Source organism: Canis aureus, chromosome 3 (assembly GCF_053574225.1).
Source record: "Canis aureus isolate CA01 chromosome 3, VMU_Caureus_v.1.0, whole genome shotgun sequence".
NCBI classification, from domain to species: Eukaryota; Metazoa; Chordata; class Mammalia; order Carnivora; family Canidae; genus Canis; species Canis aureus.
The window spans coordinates 20,695,642-20,716,058 of NC_135613.1; the positions used below are offsets into that span (position 1 = coordinate 20,695,642).

At 58.9% G+C, this 20,417-nt stretch overlaps 1 protein-coding gene across 1 annotated transcript; it reads right to left on the bottom strand.

Moving 5' to 3' along the window:
• Nucleotides 1-251: 251 nt before the first annotated feature.
• On the bottom strand, nucleotides 252-18,548 carry SLC38A8 (solute carrier family 38 member 8). Its single transcript, XM_077882920.1, has 11 exons — nucleotides 18,509-18,548; nucleotides 18,024-18,214; nucleotides 14,458-14,656; nucleotides 11,056-11,197; nucleotides 10,088-10,189; nucleotides 7,936-7,993; nucleotides 5,207-5,321; nucleotides 3,606-3,753; nucleotides 3,027-3,235; nucleotides 1,785-1,836; nucleotides 252-409 (listed from the first exon to the last, which is right to left on the bottom strand). Exons 1-11 carry the CDS (start codon nucleotides 18,546-18,548, stop codon nucleotides 316-318), a joined length of 1,350 nt encoding a protein of 449 aa, XP_077739046.1. The 3' UTR covers nucleotides 252-315.
• Nucleotides 18,549-20,417: the final 1,869 nt, after the last annotated feature.

The following is a 20,417-nucleotide window of genomic DNA, read 5'->3' on the forward strand; positions in this document are numbered from 1 at the left end:
AGGCCCTGCCCACACCTCAATCTGGGACCCAGGCCTCCTGACCGTGGGAGGATCAATTTCTGCTGATTGAAGCCACCACCACCCCCCGCCCCCCGGCGTGTGGCCTTTTGTTAGGGCAGCCCCAGGACGCCAACATAGCCTCCTGAGCACTGCACCCGAAACCCTCTGAACCCGAAGACGCCCCAATGAGCAGCCTCAGAAGGCAGAAGGTATCTGTTTCTGCAGCATCTTTATGATGGAAGGGACACAGGTCTCACCGGGGGACGCAGGCAGCCGTACCAGGACAGCGTGGAGGCCGGGCCGACCCCCTCCCACTCAGAAGAGTTCCAGGGCCGCGGCCACTGTGCTCTGCCCGAAGATGAAGGTGCCCACGAGCACAGAAACCACTCCCCACACCTCCAGGCAGCACCTGCCAGTTAACATATACACATCAACACGCTCTTCTCGGGACTCCTGAGCAGCCAAGCCAAGCACGTGCAGAAGGTGTATCCCATGAAGCCAGCAGAGTCACCAATTTGGAGAAAAACCCATATTATTCTCCCTCACCTGTAGGGATGGGTTCCGAAGGCAACTGGGATAATTAAAACCTCACACTGCAACTGTTAATTGAGGACTTCATTCCTCCCTAGCATTTCATTAAAGCCAAAGAAATGGCAGGGAGAGACACCTTTCCACTCCTTTCCCTCTGGGAGCAAGGGGAGGGGAATGAAGCCCCGCTGAAAATGAGGAAGGAGGAGAAAACCCAAAGTCACCCACGATCGGGACAGTGTTTGGGGCTCCGGGGTAAGGGAGGCAGAGGTGGTCGGCCTTGGCGGCCACTGAGGACATGGGCATCTGTGAGCCTCATGACATACCAGCCCACACTGCACAGATGGGAGACGAGATTCCCACAAATGGCAGGGCTGCCAGAGACATTTCTGGCCCCATTAACAAAGGCCACGGGACCCGCTGTCACGGACAGACTGTCTAGTGAAGCAGAGTCGTGAACGCCCCCGTGTCGGAAGCAGGGAGAGGGTGGTCCGTGTGCCTGGGGCCTGCAGGCTCCTGGAGCAGCGCTGAGGGATCACAAGGCCCTGCAGCGGCACCAGCATTAAAAATATCTTCAAAGCCCACCAGTAAGAACTGTTGTGAGCTTGGATCAAGGCACAAAACAGAAGCGGCAGGACCTCAAAGATTGTTGTGGGCAAAAGCCCTTGTCCAGTTCAGAGACATCCAGAAGGCCCTTCTCCACCCAGAGGGTGATGAAGCCTATCCGTGGGTAACTCCCTGTCCCCTCACCTGCAGGATGGCCATCCTGTATGGCAGGGAGGGGAGTGAAGGCTGCCACTGAGGAGGTGACTGGCCAGGACCTGCTGCCTTGCAAAGGGGATGCGTGACCCTACTGGCCACGTGGCCTCCAGAACGCAGGGTTCCATTAACAGGACCAGCCTGCACCCCATCCTGCCTGGGTCTGAGTGCAGGACGGGGAAAGATGTGTGGCCGAGGACCTCCAGGGCCCAGGAAGACCCTAAACCCACATACAGCTCCCAGCATGGACTATTCCCCTCTGAGCAGCAGGGAGAGCCGTGCTTAGACGGACAGCACGCAGGCCCCAGGTCACAGGCCGGGGTTCCATTCCTGCTGGACTCCCTCTCACCGCGTGGATGAGGCCGTGTCCCATGGTCAGCAGTTTTCTCATCGGCAGGACAACGGGGTCTCCATGGTCCCTGCCACGTGCTCATTCTGTGTGCCCTGAGCCCGTTAAGTGCCCACCCATGCTGCCACCCTTGCCTGGGGACACTCACTTGACTCGTGGTGCTATGGGCTCGACGCCGACGGCACAGATGAGGCACAGCCCTGCAGAGGAGACACCACGGCAGCTCTTCATGGTCAAAACCAGAGCAACCACGCACTCCAGAGAGCCCCATGAGCACCCAGTCAGCACCCAGCCATCCCCAGGGACCCGGGAGGCCAGCCAGGCCTTTGCCCAAAGCGGCCCCCCAGGCACAGCAAGCCAGCTGTGGGGTCCTGGCTCGGCAACCCCCTCATATCTTGGCCCCTCTGAGCCGGTCTTCAGATGCCAGGGTCTCTGGGATGACACCTCAAGGGCCAGACTTGGGGCTGGACGCCTGGGATGCCTTCGGCAGCAGGCAGCTGCGGATGTTTTTTCTTTCTGGCTAATAATTCTCCTGGGATTTGAAGCCAAACAGTTCCGCCTAAAGCTTCCATGGCACCTTCCTCCTTGAACCCTTCCTGGCCGGCCCTTCCCAGCATGGACAGCAGCTAGGGCTGCAAGGTAGCATCCAGGCCAGGGGCACCGAAGCCCACCGACTGGAGTCTCGGACTCCAAATAAGCAGGGCCGAAGCCAGCAGACCCGGAGCAACCGGAGGCCAAGGGAGGCGGCCACGTGACCACGGCCCTCGCATCGGAACGCGCTTCCCGGGGGCAGAGGGAGCCGCGGTCGTGCCCTGAGCACCAGCAGGCGCCACGCACGTCTGCTTCCCCGGGAGGCCCTTCCCGGGCTTCCCAGGCCGCGATAACCCTCAGGCCACCTGGACTCAACTTGACGCACTCACACCGGGAAGGTTTGTCAGAAACCACCCATCGTGGAAACCACGTTTGCCTCCCAGGTCAGGGAACAAGGTAAGAAAAAGATGCTCACGGGGCACCTTTGAACCATGTGAACTCCGTGTAACTGGCAACATTTTTTTTAAAAAATAAGAGGAAATCCCACGGTGAGCGGCAGCAAGGCGAGAGTGGGCGTGTGGAGCCGACTCAGCCGTGCCGTGCGGCGGGGCCTCGGGCCTCGGCGTCTCCCGGGCAGGAGGGGATGACGACAGCACTCCCAGCAGGCTCGGCCCCGGACGGCCCTGGACGGCCCCGGACGGCCAGCGCGATGTTTAACCTCGGGTGTGTGCGGTCCCCAGCCCGGGTCTGGCGCAGTGGCCGGGACCGGGAGCCATCCTACCTCTGTGGGGCTCCCACGGCCTCCAGGCCCCCGAGCTCCAGGACAGGGGGGCCCCACAGAGCGGAGCAGGTGCCTCACCTGGGAAGATGAAGATGAAGAAGGAGCTGATGCCCCCGATGATGCCGATGATCTCGCTGAGGTCGGGCAGGAACAGGGCCATGGCCAGCGTCACCGCGACCCACAGCACGGTCAGCAGCCCCCGCACCCACGGCCCCGAGGGCTCCACCAGGGTCCTGGGCCCACGTGCCCGGCAGCAGCTCCTCCTCCAGAAATCCTGCATCACCGACCTGGGGGCCACACCAGCGCAGGCAGCTCCAGCCCCGCCTTGGGTGCCCCGCAGCCCCTCCGATTGCCCTGTACGCCCAGCAGGGCTCCGGTCCCCCAAGGACCACACCAACCCTCCTGCGGCTCGGTGTGCAGCAGGCCGTCACAGAGAGGGCCACGCGGGGTGCGGTTCTGGGAGGGCTGGGGAGCCGGGCTCCGGTCCCGACCCTCACTCTCTGGGCCACTCTGGGCAAACCGTCTCAGTCCCCCCTCTGCATTCTCCTCTACGGGGATCCCCCCAACACACGAGCCCGCGAGGTGCCTGGCGGGCCCTGAGCCTCAGTGGAGCCTTGTGCCCGGCGGCAAGCGGAGCCCCAGAGGGCCGGGCCTCACCTCCCCAGGAAGAGCGCAATGGGGTAGACGGTCACAATGGAGACCCCGAAGAGAGCCCGGGCCACGATGACGACCACGTCGTTGCCTGGGTAAGACATCAGGATGTCGGCAGAAACTTCTGTCCCGAAGGTCAGGAAGCCATAAACCCCTGGGGGGCCGAGAGGGTGGAAGCCCAGAGAGAGGATTAGGAAGACGCCAGGCCGGTGGCAGAGACGAGACGGAGAGCACGGCACAGGTCACATGGTCAGCGACACTGCTAGCGCGGCACGGACACGGACGGCAGCCACACCTGCCGTGGGCACTGCCTCGCACAGGGGCCCCAGCGCTGTGTCGTACGCCTGAGGCTAACGTAACATTGTGTGTCCACCACGTGCAAAAAGTACTTCTTTTTTTTAATGTCACATCCCCACCTGCTCCGGTACGGCACACTGACCGCACCCAGCTCCTAGCACCCTGAAGGCCCTCCTGGGAGCCAACAGGGGTTCTAGAACGATTCTCCGAGTTGCGGAGGCTTTCCTATCCTCGGCCAGCGGATACTCTGCGCTTTGGACTCAGAACGCCTGCTGGCCGAACCACGGCTCATCCCTTTTTCTGCTCCCAGTGCTGGTGTGAGAGGCCCGCTCACGGAAGCACCCGGCGCTCCGGCAATTATCACGACCGCTTCCGTGCCCCGTCCACCCCACACCTGGCAAGGCACCCACTTTCCTGACCAAGGGTGTCAACGGTTGCTGGAATCACACAGCGAGTGACGGCAGGATCAGGGCACCAGGCCCTGGCTCCACAACCCAAGCCCCTCGGCACCCTGGGCACCTGCCCTGTCACGGTACTGTTCATCCCTGGCCGAGAGCCGCGCCTCATTTCAGTTTCTCTTCAGGCCCTTTCCATGAACCTGCTGGCCCCGGAGGGGACTCTCAATCACCAGGTCATGGCCCTCCCGCCCAGAGGCCACAGATGGACCTGACCTCCCCTGCCGGGGAAAGGTTATCCAGCTAGTTTCTCAGGTGATCACGAGAGTCCAAGGAGCCTGAGATGTTGGCGGCAGCCCAAGGGCTTCCCAGGTCACAGCTCCCAAAGCTGGGTGGAAGAAAGGGCCCCTGGGCTGGAGGGAAGCGGCCAGCCAGAGTCAGCCTGAGACCGGGGCATGCTGTGTGATCTTGAGCACGTCACAGCCGTCTCGGAGACACGCTCGGTCACCTTTGAAGACCCTTCTGCCTCTGGTAGAGGTTTGCAAGCACCCAAACTTGTCAAATCCACAAGACCGTTTTGTGAAGTGACCCAGATGTGACGCCGTGATGACCACCATCACCCTGCTGACAGCAGGGGACAGGGGGCACCGTGTAAGAGCAGGGCCATCGGGGCCAGCCGGGCCAGGGTTTGGGTCTCAGCTCTGCACATCTAGTCAGGAGACCCTGGAGAAGCCGTGGAAGCCCTCTGAGCTTAGTCACCTCATCTAGGAAACGGGGACCTTCCCTACAGGGTAAGGATTCAGTGGGTGAGAGCTCCCACACCGCTGAGCACACGGGAAGCACCCTATGAGCACACGTTAGTCGGGGTCCCCTGCACTCCCTACCCAGCTCCGCAGCGCCCCGGCGGGGCCTTACCTGTCAGCGAGTAGATGAGGCAGCAGGCCAGCAGGGACAGCACGGAGACCAGGGCCCAGTGCGAGAGGCTCTGGTTGCGCATGCTGCGGTAGATGGACACGGCAGCTTCGTGACACTGGAAGGCAGGGGTGGAGCTCAGTGGGACTGGGGCTGGCGCGAGAAATACCTGTAGCAACCTAAAACGTCCAGCACCCCAAAGCTCAGAAGACCACCCAAACATCCGCCAACCGTAGAAGGTGTAAGGAGATCGGCAGAGGGTCACACGTGGAATATTACACAGCACCGAAGAAGGGCGGACCCGACCACATGCCTGCACACGGGAGAGCCTCACAGCTGTAACGCTGGGCAAGACGAGAAAAACGTACTTCCGTGGACGGGAAGTTCAAGTTACAAGCGAAGCGCGCCAGGACCAGGGATCTCGTCGGCAGCACCACCGACGTCTGGGGCAGTCCTGCCCCAGTCCTGCCCCAGTCCTGCCCCAGTACTATTGTAGGATATCGAGCGGAGTCCTACGATTCAGTGGGCCTCGTCCACCCACTGGATGCCAGGAACACTACCGAGGGCGGAGCTGCCCCCTGGGACAGCGTCTGGGATGGGGTTGGGCGGAAAGTGGCCACACAGCCACCCACCGAGGAACGGATACACAGGCTGTGCTCTATCCATGCAGCGGAGCATTCCGCAGCCACAGCAGGCTACAGGCTACGACACGGATGAACCTCAAAAACACGCCAAGGGACAGAAGCCGGTCACGAGGGACCGCATGCTATAGGGTTCCATTAACATGAAATGTCCAGGACAGACAGATCTGGAGAGAGACAGGTGTGGTGGCCGGGGCCCGGGGACGGACTGGAGCAGGCAAGGTGTCCTCCTGGGGCGATGGAAGTGTCCGAGAACGGACTGTGGGGAGGGCCACACAACTGTGACCGTACTGAGGACCTCTGAGGCGTACTCTGCAGAGGAGTGAACTGCTACGTGAGTTACAGCTCAACCAAGCTGTTTAGAAATCACAGCAGCAGGGGAGTCTCGAGTGTGGCCAGGAGGCTGGGCGCAGGGCCTGCAGCCCACCTTGCACCTCCCCGGCCCTCGGGACCCCGCACAGGCTGGACGCGGAGCCCTGCTAAGTGTAGGGGGAGGGGAGCCATCTGACCAGGCCAGAGCTCCTGAGGACAACAGGTGACCTCCCCCCGTCCCCCTGCCCCTCTGCCTCGCCGCCCCCTCACCTACCTCCTAACCACCCTCACCTACAGCTGCCCTACCCCCCACCCCCAGGTTCCAGAAGCTCCCGGCATCGGATCCTGGCAGCCCTGCCTGGGCCCCAGCCCCATCTCCACCCGCACCCCCAGCCTGCAAGTCACATCCTCTCCCAGCTCCCATCGCTGCCTCCCGTGTCCCTGGAAACCACAGCCCAGGCCCCGGTTGCTAGGAGAGGCGGTTGAGGAAGCCGAGGCAAAGGTGAGGGGGGCACCCCTCGTAAGCATCTGGAAAGCCGCCCCCGCAGCGCGAGCCTGCCACACCATATGGTGCCGGGGCACGGGAGGGAGGGAGGCAAACCACATCCAGACAAACCGCTGACAGCAAAATCATCGCTTCAGATCTTTCAAAATATTGGGTGTGCTAGAAAAAATGTGAGAAACTCCTGTAAGCGGCTTGCTAAGCCCCAGAAGCGATCTATCAAGTGATTTATAAGGAAGATAAATGGAAATGTTCCAGGATTTTTTTTTTTTTTCAAACACGATTCTCAAAGAAAATGCAAGATGAAGAAGAGAAACAGGAGCTGGTTGGCACAGAAGGGAAGAGAAATGTCAGGCCAGGAGGCCCTGCTGTCGGGCCTGGACCACATGCCCCTGCAAACTAGATTTTACTTTGGGATGGTTTTGGTGGTGGTGGTGTGCTGGGGAGGTGGCTGTTTTTAGGAGGGAGGCAAAGCTTTCCTAAAATAAACAATGAATGGAGTCAGCTGCCAGCTGCGAAAAGACTGGAAGACCCCAACCAGGACCAGAGGCAGGGAGCAGGGCCCCAGCCCGCCACCGCACCCCTCCTGCACCATGTGGGTGCCTGGCTTGCCCCATGTCGCTCTCCCTCCGCCCGGGACCCTCTCCCTGCCAGCTGCCTGCCCCCCCTTCACCCGCCCACCTCCCCCAGGCTCCTCAAAGTTCTTCTTTGGCATCGGTGTTTGGGGAAAGGCCACCTCTGAATCTGCCCCCTGCAGGGCTACCTCAGAAGGCCCCCCGCTGGACTCCACACACACAGCCCATCCTCACTCCGTGACGCTCGCTCAGAGACCCTGGATGTTGTGCCCCGTGGGGCCCGCCACACAGCCACCCGGACGCCTGCCAGCCCTCCTGGCCTGCAGGCCTCCTGAGGCAGTATCTCTCCCCCGCAAGGCGCCTGGGGCAGGACCCACCTGCATAAAGGTGTTCTAGGTCTCTGGTCATGCGACAGTCCTCTGAGAATTTTGCAGAGGACAGAACAAACTCTGGATCCCCACCCTGTACCCCACACCCAACAAATGTGCTGTTGGTGCTGGGTTCCTGGGTTCAATGGCAGCTCACTCCTCACCAAGCCCAGATGCCAACCCACATGCACCGTCCCCAGGAGACGGCCCATTTCGTCCTACGGCAAGTCTTTAAGCTTCCTCCCTGACAGGGGGCCACACTCTCCCCAGGGAGCGGGGCATCACCACCACAGCGTGCCGCATCTCCTCCTCCACAGGCCCCTGCTGAGATTACCTGGAACCCAAAGCAGATGGTGGGGAAGACACTAAATACAGAGGTCCAGGAGGAGGGTCTGCAAAAAGACAAGAATGGATGTTTATCACAACGAGTGCAACTCAAAACAGTCTCAACTTAAAGAGGAGTTTTCAGCAATACCAGGAAAGTGCAACAGCCCGACCACGAGACCGGTTCTTCATTACCAGGAGGAGGACACATGTTAAATGCTGTGCCTTGATCCCTGGTCAGCTCTGGCCCATTCTTCTCTTCCCTTCCTCCCTCCCTCTGCCTTGGGCCCCATCCTCCTGGGCCCTCATCTCCTTGTCCTGCCCTGATGAGGTTGTCACATCAGCAGCAGCCTCCATAGCTAAACCTAAGGCTGGGGCTCAGCCCCACGTGACCCCAGCAGCAGCATTTGGCAGCAATCACTGCAGCCAGCCTTCTTGAAATTTTGTTCACTGACTTCTGATTCCTACCTTCTATCCTCTTCTATCCTGGGTTGAATAATATCCCCCCAAACTTATATCCCCTGGGAACCTTGGGACAAAGACTTCTTTTAGAGGGGGCTCCTGGGTGGCTCAGTCAGTGAAGTGTCCGCTTTCAGCTTAGGTCATGATCCTGGGGTCCTGGGATCGACCCCGCATTGGGCTCTTGGCTCATCGGGAAGTCTGCCTCTCCCTCTCGCCACTACTCATGGGCTCTCTTTCTCTCTCTCAAATAAATAGAACCTTAAAAAAAAAAAAAAAGGCTTATTTGGAAATAGTCTTTGTAGATTTAATTGGTTAAGGTGAGATCACACTGGAGTGGGGTGCGTGCTAATCCAACGACTGGTATCCCTACAGAGAGAAGAAACGACAAAGGAAGAAGTCTCTATAAGGACAGAGGCAGAGACTGGAGGGATGCGCCCACGTGCCAAGGGGCGCCATAGATGGTGGGGTCACCAGAAGCTGGAAGCGGCAGGAAGGAGCCTCCCCTAGGAGCTAGAGGGAGCATGGCCCCACCACACCCTGTCTCTGGGCTTCCAGACTCAACTGGGGAGCAACTTCTGCTCTTCTCAGCCACCCAGTTTGGGGTCATTTGTTGTGCCACCCCCAGCCCCCTGCTTCACCTTCACGCTCTCCTTCCACAGGCTCTGCCCCCCTGCCCCTGACCTCCTGGGGCCGGGCTGGGCACCGGCTCAGGGGCGGTTCTTACCCAGCCTGGCAGCCTGAGGTGCCACCTCTGGGCTGACACCAACCACATGTCTCTCTCCAGTCTGGAGCCCCCTCTGACCTCCAGACAACAGGTCCAACTGGCCACCTGACGTCTTCACCAGAGGCCTCGGAGCTGCCTCCAGCCTACCACGTCCCCACGTGACTTCCTCCCCCAGCCACCTGCTCCTGTCTTCATCCCAAGAAGAGCACGGCCACCCTTCCCAGTGTTCAAGCCCAAAGCTCAGTTACCCTGGTCTCTTCTCTTTCTGATGTTCTACTTCTGATCAGTTAGCCAGGAGGGGTCACATAATTTGTGGAGCCTGGTGCAAAATGGACATACTTCACCCCCAATCCCCCCACTTATTCAACGGAGAACTTCAGGATAGCAGCAGCAGAACGTTACACCAAGTACAGGGTCCTTCTGGGGACAAGGCCCCAGTGACCATACTGGTCACAGGCCTGTGGCACTGGCCCTGCCATGAGCAGATGTGATTTCAAGCCCTACTTTGCTCAAAATCCTGCAGCAGCTTCCCAGCCAAACCGAAGTCCTCACCATGTGCGGCGTCCCTAGAGGATACCCCCACCCACCCCCAGTCTTGGCCTCGCTTGGGCTGATCAGGCCACACCAGCCTCCACACATTCCTGCTCCCTCTGCCCAGGCACCTATGCTTTGCTGGCCAGCTCTGCTGCCTCCATGCTGTGCGGGGACAGGTCTGCAACAGCCTAGGAGCTCCAGACTGCTGTGACATTTAGTGCCTGTGTGTCCCTCGTCTGTCCCTGGCCCTTACTAGTAACAGCTGAGTCCATCCTGAAGAAGGACAGGGGACTCCATGGGGCTCTGTGGCATCAGAGACATGAAGGATTTCACAGGGAGGTGCCCGGACTCTGTGCAAACCACGGGGAGGCGAGTGTCCCTCCTCCAAGGATCCCCCTGCAGCGCCCCTGGGAGCTGTGAAAAGCCACCCCCTCCAACTCACCTCAGTGCAGGTCGGGTCTCGTGAACGAGGCCCTGGGGCCCGAGGTAGTACTGCACCACGATGACCAGAGCCAGGTAGCAGGCAGCCAGGGTGCCTAGGATGCTAACAGATGGTGCGCAGCGTTAGGGGCCTCCGTGGTGTGGCCACAAATGCAAGGGGACACCAGCCCTGCCAGGTAGAGCCCAGGGCGCCACCCAGAGTGGGGTCTGAGTGCCAGCTGTGCCCAGCTGTTGGGCAGCATTCTCACTGCTGAGCCTCAATTTCCACGTCTGTGCAATGGGGACAGTGGGAAGACAGCTTCAGGCAGGGCACTCCTCTGGCCCAGAGGTCAGATGAACCAAATTCCTGACCAGGCCAACACCTGTGAGGTGTGATGGCTCCAGGTACCCCCGTTTTGCCAACAAAAGCCTGCTCAGATTTGGCATCGCAGTCAGGATGCCTTGGGCTTGGCCAGGCCCCAGCGGGGAGCGCCCCCACCCAGCTGATAGGACAGGGGAGCCGGGCGAGGGCTGGACACGCCGAGGGGACTCGGGTCTCCTGCGTGCTGCTCCTCTGTTCTAGCTCCCAAGTGAAAGGTCTATGGTCACACACAACAGGAAAGGCAGGTGGCAAACCCTGACGGATACTTGTCCCAGACTTTATCTTTTCAAAAGTACACATGGAGCCTCAGATCGTAAAATGAAAAAAAGTGCATGTGTGTTTGGTGTCTGTGCCCGAGTGTGCGTAAGAAGCCTGTAATAATTAAAGAACAAAGCGCCAGCAGCAGGTCACGTCAATACGGGGAGGGTTTATCTGTTTTCCATCACGTCTACATGTTACTTGTATCATCTTCCAACTTTTTTTCTCTTGTCCAAGTGGGAGGACCGATGCCGGCAGCTTCCCTGATCCCAGGCGGAGAGAAGACCGGCCGAGGGGGACCCGGCCGGAGCCAGCACCCTGCCCCGGAGCAGCTGCAGAGCCCGACGTACCTCGTGTATTTCTGGACCCCGATCTCCCGCGGGGCCGACAGGGGCAGGATGACCAGCGCGGAGAGCAGGGTCAGGGTGAAGCGCTGGTCGGCGTACCAGGGCGGCGGGGCCGGCGGGGCGCTGGGCAGCAGGAAGTCACTCACTGGCGGTGGAGGGCGGGAGGGTGGGAGGGCAGCACCCGCTGAGGGCCCTGCACGCCCCCGCCTGCGCTCGGGCTCAGCCCCGGGTTCCCTGCTCCCGGCCCGTGCGGGGTTGGCCGTGGGCACCAAGTCAGCCAAGGGGGCAAGTCAGCAACAAATGAAAGACAAATAAGAGGCCCTGGTGTTTTCGTAGGAGATGCCTCTGGTTTGCTCCAGAGCCGGATGGGCGTGTGGGGTGGGGGCCTGGAGTGGCCTTTCGGTGCCGGTGGTGGGACACTGAGCAACCACGTGTTCACATGCCCTGGACCGGAGGAGGAGGGCAGGGACGAGCTGCCCAGGTCTGCTCCGCAAAGTGTCAGCTAGGGGTCACTTGGGGGTACTTGGCTGACCAGATGCCTCGGCTGGAGGATCCTCGATGGCTCCACACTGGGTGCCTGGTGGGGCCGCCTGGGATCCACTGTGCCCTCCCTGCAATCTCGGGGACTCTGCACCCAGCAGGCTGGGCTGTGGCAGGGGAAGCTCCTGAAAATCCCGGTACAAACTGCGTGTCCTCTTAAAGGCAAGGCCTGAACCTGGCACCGCATCACATGGGCCAGACTCTACTGGGCCGAGGGGTCTTGGAGCCCCCCCTGATTCAAGGCGGAGGGGACACAGACTCCCCCCACCTCACCCCCGGCTTCCACCCACCTCTCAGTGGAGGCGATACCCACGAACCTGGGACCATTTCTTCATCCTGCCGTTTGGGGCGGGGTGGGAGAGCAGTAGTGGGGGAGGAGGGTGTGGATGGCAAAATGGGCTGACGCTGGGTGGGGCACCGAGCTCCCTATAGCCCTGCTGCTGGGGCTGGGAGCTAGGGGTGGTTCAAGGCCACGTGGGGCTGCTCGCTCAGGGGGACTCTAACCCTTCTTTGAGCTTCACCAGATGCTCAATAAAGCCAGCCATGCAAAGATGCAAAGAAATGAATGGCTTCTCAGAACAGCTTTTTTTCTACTGAACCACTGCAAGGGGAGAGTCCTAGCTTGAAGTCGCTCCAACAGGCACCCAGTTCCGGGCAGGACAGCGAAGCAGGCGTTCTGGGCCACAGATGCCCAGGCAACGCAGGCACCCAGAAGCCACATGGCCTGGGAAGGGGTGTAAGCTCCGCTCATGCATCTGGAACTCCTCAGTCAGGAACCCAGCTCTGACACCTGGGCTCCAGCAGCTCCTCTTGAGCCCTCATTTTCTAGAGCATTCCTCGAGGTCTTTCAGCACCTGTCACTTATCATCATTTGTGCTCAGTGCATGCAGCGACAACCCCAAACTCTATTCAGCCCTCCTCCCAAGAAGCCTGGGCTTGCCTACAGAGAGACACAGTCCCAAAGACCTAACCACCAACACACAAGCAATGCTCTGTCCACCCCAGTCCATCTACGCAGGGCCAGGATGGCTTGTATCCTCATCATTGCTCTAATCTGTCCAGCTGCCCTACTCCTGAGCCTGAGTGCAGCCTCTGAATCCTTTTCAACCCAGCACCACCCCAGACGACCAGAGGTAAAATCTGATGTGACTCTACTTGCCACTGGCAGGCAGGGTGCTTTTGTGCCCATTTACGCACTGAGAGGTTCAGATTTACCAACCTCTGTGCTTTCTGGGGGAAGAGTACTGCCCAAGACATGGAAGCCTTGCGTTTCAACATCCCAGCACCGGGGCCTTCTCATTTTTGGTTCAAGTGGCAGACCAGAACAGCCAAGTGGAGAGACCGAAATCCAAGCATATACATAACTGCTTTCCAATTAAAAATCTAAACACTCCAATGAAAACCAGAAACCATCAAGATGATAGAACAAACAAACAAACCCAAGACCCAATCACATGCTGTTTGCAGGAACAGCGAAAGAGCCCAGAAGAGAGAAAAAGGCTCGCAGCGAAAGAGCCCGGAAGAGAGAAAAAGCCAGAAAATACTCATCTTAAGGAGGCTGGGGTGGCTAGAATTCATAGCTGAGAAGGTCGATTTGACAGCAAAGTACTACCAGAGACAAAAAGGGATATTTCATGATGATACAGGGACAACTCATGAGCATGAGCCTGATAACTGAGCTTCAAACACTAAGAGGCAAAAATGGACAGAATTAAAAGGGCTAATAGGGGGTGTCATCTGGGAGGCTCCGTCTGCTAAACGTCTGAGTCTTGATTTTGGCTCGGGTCACAGTCTCAGGATCATGAGATGGAGCCCCGCATCTGAGCTTGAGATTCTCTCTCTCTGCCTCTCCCCCTGCTCACACTCCCTCTAAATAATAAATAAAATCTTTAAATGGGCAAATAGACAAATCTACAATCACAGCTGATTTTAACACCCCTCTTTCAGGAACTGATAGAGACAGATCTAGTTATTCCAATTAGAGAGAGAGAGAGAACATGAGCAAGTGGGAGGAGCAGAGGGAGGAGCAGGCTTCCTACCGAGGAGGGAGCTGGATGTGGAGCTTGATCCCATGACTCCAGGATCATAACGCTCATCCAACCTGAGCCACCCACGTGCCCTGAATAACTTGATTTGAAAACAACAACAACAAAAAAACCCCCAGCAAGGCTATGGAGGACCACCTGGAGCTGGAGCAGAGCTCTCGAACACACCACCCAACTGCAGAATGCACGTGCCGTAAGAGTGCACGGCGCGCCCACCAGGACGGACCACATTGGGGCCCAGCCCAAGTCTGAAACCACGTGCAGGGTCTTCTCTGACTGTGGCACAACAAAGGCAGAGACCAAAGGGGATCCAGAAAACTCCCAAGGATCTGGAAACTGAACCACACAAGTCCAAACATCACAGGAGCCAAGGAAGGAATTGCAGCAAAAATTAGCACAGATGTTGAGTGGAATAAAAAAGGAAAACAGAGTGTATCAAAGTATTCGGGAGGGAGGGTGGCATGCAGCTAACGCGGAGCTCGATGTGGGCCAAGAAGCCAGGGGGGCCTGGGCTCAGTCCTGGAGGCCCACAGATTCAAGCTGTTACTGGCTCTCTCTCCATCAGGCTTCTTTGCAGCTGGCTTGGCTTCCCCGCCTGTACACTGGGTCGTTGCCACTAGACGCCCAGCACAGCCCTGCTCCCTTTGTGACCCTCGGGGTGCCCATAATTACTACTCCGGATCTCCCTCTGCCACAACATGAGGAGCTTGGGGTGGCTCCCCCCCAGGGCCCTGCCCAGTACCCACACCCCGCTGGTTAACCAGAAGCCCCTGGGGATTTCCCCTATTTCCCCTAGCCCCACCCCAGCACCAGTACGTACGCTTCTCCAGCTGGTCGCCAATCACCCTGAGGAAGGCCACGGAGATCATCAGCAGGTTGACGATGAAGCAGGCCTCACACAGCTTCCCGACGGTGGGGCCGCACAGCCCTCCAACCACACCCTGGTAGGTGGCCTGGCCGCTGATGGAGGCGGCGTAGCCTAGGATGACCAGCCCGCTGATGAGGAAGACCAAGGAGACCTGGGGAGCGGGACCGTGGGGCCAGGGCACACCCCGCACTCAGCACCCGCGCCAGCTGCCCCTTACACCTTTGATACCACTTCTGCCTGCAGCCCAGGGGCCTCTCCCCAATGGGCCACCAGGCCTTCCTCTGCCCTGAGACCAGAGCTACAGAGCAAGCAACCATCCAGGCCTCTAGGGCTGTATGGCTGTGCATCTGGGGCTCATTCATACCACCCTGCCCCACTCGGCAAATGAGGCATCAGAAACCCAGAGTCTAAATTCCTCTCCTGAAATCCCATGGGTTTCGGGTTAAGAATACATATCACCGGGAGGGGTACGACAAATGCGTGCGCACAACCCACACCCATCGAGACAGCACACACTGCCATATGCTGAAGCCTTTTTCTGCCCCTTCCCACTATCATTCTGCTCCTGTCCTGACCCCAGAAGAAACCATTGACTGATCTTCACACCTGGCTGCTTCCACCCACAGTAACGTTTGTGAGGCCCAACCATACTGGGGGCACCAGGATTTTATCCCTATTTTCGCGGAGTGCTAGCCCATCACCTGGAGAGAACCACACTTGGTTTATCCAGTCCCCTGATGACACACATCTTGGGAAGGAAGTGAACTTTCTAGAACAAGTCACACGGAAGATGTATGTTTCATCCTCCTGGACACACACCTAGGAGGAGAATTGCTGGATCAGAGAGTAGGTGCAGGTCTACCTCTAAGAGTTCACCCGGCCGCTTCTCACAGCGGTCCGACCACAACACCCTCCCCTGGCGATGTTGTCCCTAAGCTGGAATCGGTCTCCACATTCCCATGAAGCAGAGCCATGCAGGAGTTGGGGGACACGGCCAAGAGGCCTGAGGAAGCTGGAATGTCTGTCTTCAGACACAGTTTATGCCACTGGACGAGCAGTATTACCCCCAAGAGGAACTTGAAGTGCCAGAATCAGAAGGAACATCTTCATCCAGGCCGTCCCTGTGCCTGGGCCCCTCTCTGCCTCCAGCAACTCCCCCCTCACCTGGGCCACTCCCACCCTTCCCCCTCCTCTCCGAGGACACCTGCTCCACAAGGTCTCCTGATGCACGGCCCCCGAGATGGGCTAAGCCCTCCGCTTCGGGCTCCCACAGAGCCATGCCTTTCTTGGGCACACTTCTGTCCATAACCAGTTGTGACTTGGCGGCTACAGTCTCTGCAGATGTAAATAATGTGGATGTAATTTAATAAAAAAGGAGTCTTTGCAGGTGTAATTAAGCATCTTGAGACAAGGTCCTTCTGGATAGGCCAAGTGGGCCTGAAATCCACTGCCGAGTGTCTCTTCGAAGAGAAGGTCGTAGGACAGTGGGGCAGAGATTGGAGAGATGTGACCACATGCCAAGGGACACCTGGGCCCACCTGGAGCTGGAAGAGGCAGGAAGGATCCTCCCCTCGAGCCTCCAGACAGAGCATGGCTCTGCCCATGCCAGGTCAAGACTTCTGGTCTCTGGGACCCTGAGAAGGGACTTCAGTGGTTTTAAATGCTCTGTTTGTGGTCCTGTGGTCCAGTGGCCTGAGGACACAGGTACTTACAAGTGTCTACGTATCATGAGGTTCTCAGGCCTCTCTACCCCCAGACTCCAAGCTCCATGAGGGCTGGGATGGTGTCTGTCCTGCATTATCTTTTAGCCCCAGGAAGACGCCCAGTACATGGCAGGCACTCAGGAGGAATTGTGGACGAAAGGAGGGGGTGGTGGGGTCAGACAAAGCCTCTGCCCATGAATACCTGTCTGCCAACGCCACGATCCATCCATGTAGGACAGGGCAGCCCACAGGAATGACCCCGAGCGGCAGGACAGCAGAGCCCTTACCCTGAGCCCAGGCCTACCCAGGCCTGCATCTGAGGCTCCAGAGAGGGTCAAAGTGCATTGAAATTTCATGAAAGCGCCAGCACTAGTGGGATCATCAGAGAGACTCACAACCTCACACCATGACCTCCCAGCGGTGTGGTGTTTAAATGCTAATAAAGGGCTAGGTGGGCTCACTGGCCAAGAGAAGTGGGGGAGGTTGTTGTCTGGGGGGCAGGGAATGGGGTGTCGGTCCCCAGCCTCATTCCTTTCCTTGTTGGCAGTGTAAGTTTATTCATGTTTGGCCTTCCATCTGCTCAGGGCAGGAACCTTTAGACCAACCTGCAAGCCACGCAGGCAGCAGCCCCATCACCTGGGAGCTCCTCAGAAATGCATGACCTCAGGCCCACCCAGACCTGCTCAATCAACAACCACATTTCAGCAAGGTGCCCAAGGAGACTGCACGTAGCATAAAGGGTGGGACCCCACGTCCCGGCCTCACAGCCCTCCCCACTGCCCTGGCAATGGCCACACCTGTGCCTGACCACCTGCTTCCTCATTAACTGTGACTGGAGATCAGGCTTCTTTCTTGTTGTTCTGAAGGGGGGGCCTTTTGGCTCCCCACATGCCAACACAGCTACCTTTCCCTTCACACGCACCTGGACAAGTTCTTCATTTCTGCCGGGGCTCAGCTCAAGGCCACCTCCGCAGGGAAGCCTTCTCTGACCGCTCCGTGTGCCGAGACATCCCACCCCTCCATGACATGACCCTTTCAGCACCGCCACTCCCTGAGACTATCTTATTTGACTTCTTGTATCTTATCTGATTTCCTCATTAGAACAAGCTTCCTGGAGGACAGAGGCTGCGTGGTCGTAGCCACCCAACATCAGAACAGGCGCTCGGCCAACCCTGGGGGCGGGTGGCACGGTTACACCGGACACTACACGGGGTTGGAGGGAGCCGTTTCCAGGAGGACAGGAAGGCCCCATGGCCCTTAGCAGCCGGCTGTGGAAGGGCTGACCACCAAACTCAGCAGTCGCCATCAGCTTGGGGGAAAGGATTTCAAGTAAGATGCAGCTGCGCCTCCCTGACGGGCGCTCAGGCCTGGACTTCAGGCAGGACGTCGGGGCCGTGCCAGAGGGCTGAGCCTGCTGAGTGTGGGTGTGAGGGTGTCACAGCGGCTTACACCTGATCTGACTGCACACAGGGTTCGACTTTCATCATGGGGCTGCAACCAGCTGGTGAAAGAAGTCAACTGGCCAGGTGGGCAGCTCCGGGGCGGCGCCTTCCCGGCCAACGGGCAGATTCACCTGATGCAGGTGCCTGTGAGTACAGGGCTTCCGCTCAGCCTCGACCTCCCCGCCCTCAGCAGCTGGGGGGGGGGCTCTCTGCCCAGGGCCGCGGCGGGATGATCCTCTCCCCAGAGCAGTCGAGGGGGCCCCAAAGCAAGTCTCAAAGGTGTCAGTTTCCACAACAGGCAGCTCCACAGAAGCGATGCCAGAGATCCCACCCCGAGAGACACCCCCCCCCCCGATACTCCACAGGGGCTTACCAGCTCGACCAGGAAGGCGGGGACCACCCCACCCGCCTTGTAGAAGGCCCAGGGGAAGTTGAGGAGGCCAGCCCCCAGTGCAGATTTCAGGAGGATGAAGACGGCGCCCAGTGAGGACAGAGTGGGGCTGGCGGCCGCAGGGACTGGCTTCTCCCGGAGGCCTGGGCGGCCGCACGCGGGTCCCTCCGGGGCTAGAAGCAGCAGCGGGGTGGCAAGAGGGGCAGTCTTCGCCCTGCCTTCCAGGCTGTGACGTGTCTTGCTCCCCGAATGTCCCTACGCCACGGTCGACCTCGCGTTGCCCCCTTAGGTTACCTGTTCCTGGGCTGGGCCCCCCTCCCCGCCTTGGGTCTTACCCCTTCTGCCCTCAACCTCCCACCAGTCATCCTCACTTGGGCCCTCCCACGAAAGCCTGAGGCCGCCCCTGCCCCCCCCAACTGCTCTCCCAGCCTCCACTCCCCCTGCCCATCCCAGCACATCACCCTTACCCCCAAACCCAGACTCCAGGGTGAGACTGTCCTCAGCCATCAGGGACAGGGCTCAGGCTCACTCGAGGTGGTGCAGCTGCATTTCTTGGGTCCCACCAGTGGAAGAAGGAAGATTCTAGCTCTGCCAGCGGGTGGGAAACGAATCAGGAATTAAGAGAGCCTTAGAAAGCATGGGCTGGGGTCACGTCCCCACACCTAGGGGGACAAGGACAAAAGGCTGAAACCATCCGTCCCAAGAACTTGGAGCTTCTGAGACTCCCAGCCTGAGGAGGGGTCTTAAGACTCCCTCCCCTCCCCCGCCCTGGTGAAGGCCCCTCCCAGGAGGCGGGGCTTGCCTGGCCGCCTGAGGGTCAGAGGGAGCCCAGCTGGGAGAGCTCAAGGGGCAGGCCTGCACCTCATCTCACCCACTGGCCTGGGCGCGGGGGGTCCCCTTCCAGGCCCCCAGTCGAGGAAGAGAGCTTAGAGCTCAGCGTCTGCACTTGCTCACAGTGTGTGATCTCTCTGAGCCTAGTTCCGCATCTGCAAAGGGGTCCATGCCCCCACCCTGCAGCTCGCAGTGGGCTGCGGGGTCACTGTAGACTCTGTGCAAAGTCCTGGGCAGTTGGCAGGTGCTGCGTCAAGAAGCCTCTGAAACGAATGTATACACAAAACACCTGGGGTCTTGTTAAAAGGCAGATTCTTTTTTTTTTTTTTTTTGTAAGATTTTATCTATTTATTCATGAGAGACAGAGACACAGGCAGAGGGAGAAGCAGGCTCCATGCAGGGAACCTGATGTGGGACTCCATCCCGGGACCCCGGGATCACACCCTGGGCTGAAGGCAGGCGCTAAACCGCTGAGCCACCCAGGCGTCCCTAAAAGGCAGATTCTAATTCATTGTACTTGGGGTGTACAGTCTTAGCCCAGATTGCACGTTACTCACAAGCTAGAGCTCCGGAGAGGCAGGTGTTGCTGGTTGGGACCAAACTTTCCTCCGACCTGATCTGTGGGCTGTGATGGTGGAGTACAGGAAACTGCATTCTGAAAATGCAGGCCCGTCCGTGAACGTCACACCTTGTATTCAAATGGGAACCTGCTTATGCCCGGCACCCAGCTTCGAGTCCCCTTGAAGGCGTGTCACAACGCAGCATTTCTGACTCCCTGGGTCTGAGAATCTGCATTTCTGACCAGGTCCCTGGTGATGCCGACAGAGCTCGTCCAGGGACCTCCTCTTGAGGACTGAGGCTCTAATTAAACATCTGCAGTGCCAGGGCCTCACCCCATCAGTCCTTATCTGGCAGACACCATATCAGCGCTGAGGGCCTTTTCTCCGTGTGGTTTCCAACGGTCTCAATCCCCTGTGTCACCAGAGGATTGTTTATGCCTTTGCAGGCTTCGCATGGAGCGTGCTCAGTAAGCGCTAGGCCTGCTAGATGGCCAGCCTATTGGCACAGACAGGAAAAGGGACCTGGGATTGTGGCCCAGGAGCACGCAGCTGGACCACGACTTGGGTGGCATTTACGTTCCCACCAAGTGAGCAGTGCCGGGAGCCTGGCCCTGCAGCTGGGGCCAGGCGTGTATCTGAGTCCTTACATCAAATCCCAGGAGGGTGTCACCATCGTGCTCCACAGGGGAGCACCTGTCAGGCCTGGGTGTGTCATCCCCAAACCTGCATCCCCCTGCAGTCTGCCCAGGATAGGAGGTACTGAGTGAAGAAATGAGTGAATGCACGATAGCAGGATGGACACAGACTCCAGAAGAGAGAAAGGTCGTGGCTTCCTCCACATGGGAGTCTCCCGAGGCTGCTGTAACCAACGGCCACAAACTTGGGGGGCTTAAAACAGAAGTTTATTTTCTCATGGTTCTGGGCGTTGGAAGCCTGCACCAAGGTGTCGGCAGGGCCACCCTCCCTCCAAGGCTCCAGGCAGGTC

Bases quoted from the DNA above. Each gene is read 5' to 3' on its own strand.
- SLC38A8 (XM_077882920.1), bottom strand. From the start codon at position 18,548: ATGGCTGAGGACAGTCTCACCCTGGAGTCTGGGTTTGGGG. The intron at 14,657-18,023 runs GTAAGCCCCTGT...CCCGCTCCCCAG, and splicing joins CCGCCTTCCTGGTCGAGCTG to GTCTCCTTGGTCTTCCTCAT. The intron at 410-1,784 runs GTGAGTGTCCCC...GTTAACTGGCAG, and splicing joins CCCATAGCACCACGAGTCAA to GTGCTGCCTGGAGGTGTGGG.